Source organism: Juglans microcarpa x Juglans regia, chromosome 4S (genome assembly GCF_004785595.1).
Source record: "Juglans microcarpa x Juglans regia isolate MS1-56 chromosome 4S, Jm3101_v1.0, whole genome shotgun sequence".
Classification (NCBI taxonomy): domain Eukaryota; kingdom Viridiplantae; phylum Streptophyta; class Magnoliopsida; order Fagales; family Juglandaceae; genus Juglans; species Juglans microcarpa x Juglans regia.
In genome coordinates this window covers 18,759,858-18,768,936 of record NC_054601.1, presented here as the reverse complement: position 1 = coordinate 18,768,936, position 9,079 = coordinate 18,759,858, and the positions used below count along the sequence as shown (strand labels likewise).

At 42.3% G+C, this 9,079-nt stretch overlaps 1 protein-coding gene across 1 annotated transcript; it reads left to right on the top strand.

Annotated features, from left to right (window-relative positions):
* Positions 1-4,948: 4,948 nt before the first annotated feature.
* Positions 4,949-8,833, top strand: LOC121262091. The gene is made up of 8 exons (XM_041164514.1): positions 4,949-4,952; positions 5,303-5,631; positions 5,739-5,826; positions 6,000-6,071; positions 6,159-6,763; positions 6,833-7,691; positions 7,938-8,012; positions 8,163-8,833. The coding sequence occupies exons 1-8, from the start codon at positions 4,949-4,951 to the stop codon at positions 8,831-8,833; spliced, it is 2,703 nt and encodes a 900-aa protein (XP_041020448.1).
* The last annotated feature ends 246 nt before the right edge of the window (positions 8,834-9,079 follow it).

Sequence of the window (9,079 nt, the reverse complement as noted above, 5' to 3'; positions counted from 1 at the left end):
ATATAATATATTTCATTGTTATAATTTTCTTTATTCGGCAAGTGAATATCTCCATCATGATCTCCCACATAAAACTAGGGATTTGTAAAATCGGGTCCAAATCTTTACACTTAAACTATACAAATTACAGGCACCTAAACCATTCATTGTTAAAATTTTAAGACAACAAATCAAGAGACATGACACGGGGCCCCTACCTTCAAATGATTTCGAATAAGATATTATTAAAAGAAAGAAGACTTTATGTATCTATTTTTATTCTATACATTGTTTTTATTAAATAAATTGAAGAAAAATAAGAACGAATCGAATCTTTCCAACTTTCATATGTATGTGAATAATACTTGGCTGTCATAAAATAAATTAATCTTAAAAAAAGTAATAGACATTTGACAAATGTAAAAGTACCAAGCTTAATTATTCAAGTATTTTAAAATAACAAGTGCATAAAATTCGAAAAAAAACTCAATCATATTAGTTGAACTTGATACTTATTTGTAAGACTGTTCACTCAGGCCGAGTTTTTTTCCGGTCTGGTCCAGTTTGGAACTCGGGAAACTGGATTTCAATTCCGAGTACCGGCCTAGATAAAACTCGGGCTGAAACCCGGACCTACCTGGTCCGGGTACTAGCTTTAAAACCGGGTACCCGAGCCTTTTTTATTTGGAATTCAGATTTTGATTTCTTTGATAGCAAACTGTGTTTATGAGATAACCAATGTCTTCCCGATAACTATTATAGCTTCTGAAGCTATCAAGTCACATCAAGATCAAGCAAAGCATACAAGGTCTGCACCCAAGCTTCTGAAGCTGTCAACTGTCAAGTCACCCAAGTAAAGTGTACAAGCTTGTACCCGTTTACTACCCATATATATTTTTTTTCATCTTTTCTTTGCAGTTGCCTAGCTTCTCTCTACCCAAGGTCTGCACCTTTGTTTCCAAGAAATTAGGTGAGGATTTGAATAGGCAGGCTACTTCTGTTGGTATGAAGTATAGATCTGAACAATGTAGGCTTTTATGTTAAAAAAAAAAAGGGTTCAACCCGAAACATGGAATCCTGGTTCTGACTCGAGTCTGACCCGGGCTGGGACCCGGACTCGGGTCTGACCCGAGCTAACCCAGTCCAGGTTTTGACCCTGGTTCCAGTACGGGTATACCTAGGTTAAGCAGGATGAACAGTCATACTTATTTAGAAATAAAAACTATAGATTTCATTAATGTTGCTGGCCTGGAAACTCAAACCCGGGTTTCAGTCCAGGTATACCCAAGTTAACCTGGATGAACAGTCATACTTATTTAGAAATAAAAACTATAGATTTCGTTAATCTTGCTGGCCTGGAAACTGTATAATTTAATGGAACTTGACAGAAAATTCTCTTATTTTGCATGGCTCAAAATTTGCAGCAAAGTGACTAATATTAGAAAGAAAGCAAGAAAGTACGCCGTTGATCATATTAATTAATTAGGAGGATCTTGCAAGAAATTATTGATCATGGTAGGATATTATGGCAGATGACAAATGCCCAAATTGTACTTGTTAAATAATGTTAAATCGAATTACCTCAAGGAGCGGAATTCCCATAAGATCGGATCTTTACTCGTCTTACAGCCCACATCACTCTTTTGTTTGTACTTCTACGTCATTTAGGAGGCTACTAGAGTCTCCTAGAAAATTCCACGCTTCAAAATCAAGAGATCTAGATGGTTTCTCTATAAAAAATAAAGAGAGAGAGAGAGAGAGAGTTTTTATCTTTTTCAAGACTTTTTTTCACACACACACAATTAATGTACATACTCTTATTTAAAGAGTTTTCACACCTGGAAGTTAATTAGTTTTCCTAAATATGTAGAAGTTAAATAACCTCCCAAGAGTTGTGATAGTGGTGGGGAGTGGACAAATAACTTTCCCACCCTTGTGGACACCACTTGGTTTTGAGATTTACTAATTACCAACATCTCTCACTTGTCCACTATGAGTGCTATGTTCACTAGCAATCTCCTCATGTTCTCTCAATTAATTATCCTTTATACAGAAAATGAAGCGTGCGACCTAACGAGAAGACAAAGAGTAGGAGTACTATATTAAGTCACCATCATACCAACATAGTACATCAGTCATTATGTAACACCCCACTCCTTCCTTCTGACGTAAGCAAATTTCGAGAACAGAAATTACGTAATAATCTGCCCCCTCTCTCTAGCAACTGTGACCCTCGTTACACGTGCCGAATCCTGATGGCATGTTTCTAAAGATATTATGTGATTTTTAAAGTACGTCCAGTGTTTTAAATGCACTGGAAATATTTATATGGAGTATTTCCAGTGTTATTGAACTAAGCTTGATTTTAAATACAACAATTATAATATTTTTTAAGAGCTCCAAAAATATTATAATTGTCAGGAATCATTTTAATATTATTATTAAAATGATTTCAATTATTTAAATATTATGAGATTTAAATTATGTTTAAAATTCTAATTAAATGAAATGGTTTTATTCTTTTAAAAATATTAAATAAGACTTGATCATTTTATTAATGATGAAGGAATATTATTTTATAAACTAAAATTTAGTTTAAATAATATTCTACCTTAATTCCTCTCAATGCTTTTAATTAAATTAATGTTTACATATTTTCAAATCAGTATTTAAAGCCCACCGCAGATCGTTTTGAGGATCCCAAGATGAGGGGTCTAGATTAAATACTCATGCCCCCTCTCTCCTCCCTCTCTCCTCCCTCACTTTTCCCTTCTCTCTCTCTCTCTCTCCTCCCTCTCCCCTTGAGCTAGACGGAAGCCTCTCTCCCTCTCACTAATTCTCTCCTCAGCCCAAGCCAACGCCGCCGTGTGCCACCCAGCCTCACCGCCGCCACCAACAACCTCCTTTCACCACCGAAGCCAGCTTCCACCTTGTAGCTGTCCTCCCCCACGCATGCCCATTGAAACCCACACACGGCCTCACCGTGCGCAGCTCCTAACGCAGTCGTACGCGGCCACCCAGGCCACCGCACCTCCACCACCTCACACCGACGACCACCCCTCATGGACCCAGCCACCATGAACCCCCCTCTCTCCCTCTCCGTCGCAGGCACGCACCCAACCCATAAATGGGTTTTCACATGGTTTCAAGGCGACCGACGGCCCTAGTGCCGCCGTGCACCGGTTCTAGCCTCACCAAGCACCACCACCGGCTCCCTCCTCCCTTCCTCTAACTTCCCATAAAGCCCCTTGGCCTCCCTCAACTGCACGCCCCCTCACTCTCTAGCACACGGGTTCCACCCATTTGGCCTAGATCCGCCACCTCCCGCCACTGTGGTGCCACCCAAATGCCACCACAGCTCCACCAGCAACCCCCTAAGCCCCTAAGCCCCTACATGGCTAGTCACGACTGGCCAATCTCTCCCTTTGATTTCCATGTTGACACCCACGGCCTTAATTCCTCCACGAGTCGTCGTGCCTCCGACGTGTGCCACCTCGGCACCACCACGAGACCACCACTCCAGGATCATGACCCAACCCTCCTACGCTTAGACTTGCACCTCTAGCCACCTCCAATGGCCAAAATAACCACTGAACGTAGCTAACCGCCACTGTACACAGCTAGATATGTCGTGTTCTGCCCCTCATTGCCACCACGAGGCCACCATGAGACACCCTCAGCCTCCTTTGGCCTTCCCTAGCCTAGCCTAAGCCCAAACCACCACTTTATGTGGTGGACAACCACTGTATGTGGGTTAGCATCCACATATGATCCTTCTGACGTCATCAACCATGACGATCAGCAAACAATGCACGGGTCAACCCTAACGATAGTATAACCCTCTATCCCTCTTTATTTATGTTAGTTGATTGGTTAGGTTGTGGACTGTGCTATTAGTATTGTGGAGTTCGCTGTGTAGTATGGAGATGTGATGTGCTGTGTATGTGAAGTGTTGGGCGTATCTGTGCAGTATGTTGTGTAGTGTTGTAGACTGTGCTATAATGGTGGCATGGCATCGTGTGGATTGGGAAGAGAGTGTGTACTCTCGTGGCGTAATGTGGGATAAGGAAAGTATATGTAAAATATACCCTCCTAGTGTAATGTGGATAGGGAAGAGTACACATGGAGTGTACTTTGTATGGCGTAGCATGTGTGAAGGGAGTACACGTGGAGTGTACTCCATGTGATGGAGCGATGCACCATATAGCGGGTATGCCATAATGGTGATGTGGCATAGCATGTGTGAAGGGAGTACACGTAAGTGTACTCCATGAGGTGCAGCGACATACCGTGTGGCGTGTCGCAAAGATAAGGATGGTTGTGTGGTTGATGGGCGTAGAGCGTGGTGAGTAGTGTGAAACAGTGGAACAGCGTCCCGATGTAGCTGTGATGTGGCCTGTAGTCTGAGGTGACGGGTGTCACCGTGTAGTTGACTTATGGCTGGAAATATGTGTGAAATGGCAGAACAAGTGTTAGAGTGCGCAGCGTAAGCATGACTGGGAATGTCACGAAGTGATATGGTTACTGGCAGTCGTGCTTGTGATGGGTGAGGAGTTAGTGTAAGAATGGCGTAGTAGGAACGTGACGCGATGTCACGGTGTGTCAGGAGTACGTGAGGGACCGTACTCGTGATGATTTAGGAGTTGGCGTAGAAATGACGTAATGAGATGTCAGGTGACATGACACGGTCACGGTGTAGCTTGGGAGTAGTCTCGAGCTGTATGACATGACGTAAGGCTTAGTTGTGAATAGAGTCTTATCGTGTTAAGTGTTGGAATGAACTGTCAAAAAGGGATGGGTAGCATGAAAAGTCATGTCAGTCGGGTTAAGAGAAGGTTGGTATCGGAGTATGGCGCTTATCCCTACGAGCATGTGATCAACGTGTTATATGTTGTTCTTAGGTGATAAAGGGGTAAGGTACAGGTGTAATCTAGTGAGACACATGTGCTGGACGGATTCACTACATGTAATGGGTAATCTGTCCTAAGCATGGTTATACGGTGCTTAAGTCACAAAGTTGGCTTAGAGTCGTGTGGTGTGTATGGATGGGAATGAGGATTTAGTATGAGCTTAGATGCATGAAGGTAGTGATGGGTGTATTGTCCAAGATTGGGATGCGTGACTCTATCAGTCGAAATCATGCGTCGGAATGTGGTCAATAAGAAGAATAAGAGAAAGTCTTAGTGTCTTAATCCTAAGGTGAATCATGGATTCATTCTAGTGGAAAGGCACTCATAGTAGAAAGTCTAGTTTAGAAGAGGTAGTGACCGTAAGTGGTCCCCGAAGGTGTTACCGAATAATCAAGAGAAACATAACGTGTTAGTGGACAGGGAGACGGAGAAGTTATCTGCGAAGATTGTGGTAAATGGACAGGTTGTGCGGGATGTGCAAGAAAATGTGCAGGAGATTGTGCTGCAAAATTTTGTGCCTACTGAGGTACCAAAGGATGTGCCTGCGGCATTGAGCAAGGGTGTGATGGTGCAAGTTATGGTGCAGAATGGAGTTTTGCATGAGGAAGCAATGAGTAATGTTCAGTGCAATGAGGCGGAGGGTGAGGAGCTTAGGTGCAATGGTGCTCGATGCAGTCTGGTGTTGCATGAAATGATGGTCAGTCCTGTTGAGTTGGGTAGTCCTGTTTTGACGTCCAACTTGGTAAGTCCATATAACATTGCTAGACATGTAGAAGTTGCTGGTTTGCTGCAGGATAAGGAAGCTCAGGGGTTGTGTTTGTGCAAGATTCTATTTCTGACCGTGAGGAGGGGGAAATTCCGTTGGTATTGGGGACTAAGGGCTACGAGTCAGACGTGGAAACGAGTCATATTTCTAGAACACCAAAGGAGCTAAGAGGTAAGGCAGTGGGTAAATCACAACGGGTTCCCACCCGGTCTCAGAAATTTAATTTATGATTGAGTCCATTTTTTATTGGAACGTGCGGGGCCTTGGTCAGTCTAGAAAACGACTGAAGAGTTTAGTGACAAAGCATAGTGCTTCTCTGATTGCAATCTCGGAACCGTTTGCAGAAGAGGTTCGTATGCCTGAACTTGGTAGTTTCCTTAATTTTCCTCATTGGTGTTCTAATGTGGTTGACGGAGGCAAGCTTTGGATTTTTTGGAAAGAGTTAGATATTTTTGAAATTTTATGTTGCTCAGCCCAATTGATTACGGGTTGGTTTAATATAGATAACAAAAGAATTCTTGTTTCATTTGTCTATGCTAAATGTTCTCAAGTTAACAGAAGAGGTTTATGGAGGGAACTCGCCGAGGTTCAGGTGGTGGAGCAACCCTGGGTTGTTGTGGGGGATTTTAATATCATTCGGAATGACTCGGATCGTATTGGTGGCAATCCTCAACCTCTGGCTTCTATGGAAGAGTTTAATGACTGCCTTGATCAGTGTGGCCTTATTGATCTTTCCAGTCGTGGGAATCATATGTCTTGGTGTAATGGGCATGAGGGGAGTTCTAGAAGCTGGGCTAAACTGGATAGGACAGTCATTAATAATGCTTACACCACTCAGTTTCTTTATGCGCATCTGGAGTATCTAAAAAGGAAAACTTCCGACCATTGCCCGATGGTTGTGCATTTTGATAGGCCTCATTCTTCATATGGTCCTTCCCCTTTCAGGTTTCAAAATATGCGGTACTCTCATGATGGTTTTTTGGCTTATGTTGAAGAGGCATTGAATAGACCGGATTTGGCAACAGGTCTTTTGAAACTGGCTATACGTCTCAAGAGAACCAAGTTGGCCTTACGAGCTTGGAATAAAAATACTTTTGGTAAGGTGGAGGTTATTATTTAAGATCTGGAGGCGAGATTAGAAAACCTTGAACGTCAACTTCAACTTGGGTACTCTCAGGATGTTGAAGCTGATTATTTAGTGACAAAAATTGAGCTGGAATGTTGGGAGCAAAGGGAGGCTACACGCCCTAGTCAAATTGCTAAGAAGACTTGGTTAACTGAGGGTGATCAGAATACTCGTTTCTTTCATTCGGTTATAAACAAGCGGCGCAAGCAAGGGTTTATTTCCCATATTGTGCTCCCGGATGTGAGTGTCTTAGAGACGGCCGAGGCTGTACACCAAGGTGCTGCTAATTATTTTCATGATTTTCTTACAGGAGGCACGAGGGTGGAGCTTGTAGATTTGTCTCCATTAATTAGTGCAAAGATCTCGGAGGTGGAAAATGAGATACTATGTATGATGCCGTCTGAGGAGGAAGTTAAAGATGCAATTAATTCCATTCCTAAGTATAGTAGTCCTGGCCCTGATGGGTTTGGTTCAGCTTTCTATATTGAGTGCTGGGATATTATTAAAAAGGATGTGATAGAGGCGGCGAGTGAATTCTTTAGTGGGGTGCCATTGCCCAGGTTTTTCTCCTCCTCATTTATTGTTCTTATTCCAAAAGTTCAGGTTCCAACGACTTTTGATAAATTTCGTCTTATAAGTCTCTGCTCAGTGGCCTATAAGATTTTTTCAAAAATCCTTGCTAAAAGAATGACGCGGATTATTCACAAGATTGTTTCTCCCGAACAAGGTGCTTTTGTGCCTGGTAGAAGTATCTTTGAAAATATTACGCTTGCTCAGGAAATGGTTTATTCCTTGAATAAGGAAGTTTTGGGTGGCAACGTGATGGTTAAAATTGATATGGCCAAGGCCTATGATTGTGTTGATTGGGCCTTTTTAATAGAGGTTTTAAAAGCTTTTGGTTTCTCCTCCGGTTTTTGCTAGTTAGTTGGGGAATTTATAAAATCGCCTTGGTTTTCAGTAATGATGAATGGTACTTTCAAAGGTTTCTTCCAACCTAATCGTGGCTTACGGTAAGGAGATCCTTTATCTCCTTATTTATTCATTGTGATGGAAGAAGTTTTGACACGGCTACTTAAAAAGAATTTTGAAGAAGGTAGAATTGGCAGGTTTCACCATCCGATAGGTGCTCCATTGATCTCCCACTTATTATACGCAGATGATCTATTGATTTTTGTGAATGGTGGTAAACGGTCCATTAAGAGACTTGTCGAGATTCTTAGTGTTTATGAAGGTTGGTCGGGGCAGTTAATTAACAAAGAAAAATCTGCTCTTTTTCCGTCCAAGCACATCTCTTCTTCTCGGATTCGGGCTTTATTGAGAATTACTAGTTTTTGAGAGGGAAAATTCCCGGTCACCTATTTAGGGGCTCCGATTGTGTCAGGAAGATTAACGACTAGAATCATTAAGCCTTTTGTGGAGAAAGTACAGAAGAAGGTAGCAGGTTGGAAATTCAAGCTACTTTCTCAAGGTGGCAGATTAATCCTTCTGAGGCATGTGCTTGCGAGTATGCCTGTTCATATTCTATATGTGATTAATGTGCCATTGACTTCCATTGCTCGTATCAATTCCCTGTTATCGAGTTTTTTCTGGGGGCAAGTCAATGGGATTAAAAAGATGAAATGGAGAGCTTGGCCGAAACTGTGTTTGCCAACGGGGGAGGGTGGTTTGGGTGTGAAAATTTTCAACGAGGTTCAACTTGCCTTTCATATGAAATTTGCTTTTAGATTGATGGCCACTAATTCTCTGTGGACGGAGTTTTTCCGTTTAAAGTACTTTAAGGACAGACATTTTTCTTTAGTTGCTGGGAGTCCTCGAGGGTCTCGTTTATGGAGGTCCATTTTATCCTTCCTGCCTGAGGTATACAATAATGTCAAAGTTATTGTACGAGGAGGCAACGCTTCATTTTGGTATGACAGGTGGTTAGCTTCGGGGCCACTTGCTGTGCAGGTAGAGGACATTGTTAATTCTACTCTTCGGATAAATGATTGTTGGTGTAATGACGCTTGGGATGTGGATCGTTTGCTAGAACTTGTTGGGGAGAATACAACTTGAGAAATCCTTCAAAACTCACATGCCGGTAATGCAGGATCTAATATTTTGTGTGGATGCCGTCCAAAGATGGTAGTTTCTCTACTGCCAACGCATGGGATGTGAATAGAAAGAAAGGTGAACAACTGCACGAAGAGGAATGGATTTGGCATCGCTTGTTACCTAAATGCGTTTCCATTTGCATTTGGAAAGCCTATTATAATTGTCTGGCAGTTGATGAGCGGGTGCAGGCTAGAGCGGTTGCGCTTG

Excerpts from the sequence above, each read along its gene's own strand:
- LOC121262091 (XM_041164514.1), top strand. Across the intron at positions 6,072-6,158 it reads TTCTAATGTGGTTGACGGAG|ATAACAAAAGAATTCTTGTT; the intron begins GCAAGCTTTGGA and ends GGTTTAATATAG. Across the intron at positions 6,764-6,832 it reads ATACTTTTGGTAAGGTGGAG|GATGTTGAAGCTGATTATTT; the intron begins GTTATTATTTAA and ends GGGTACTCTCAG.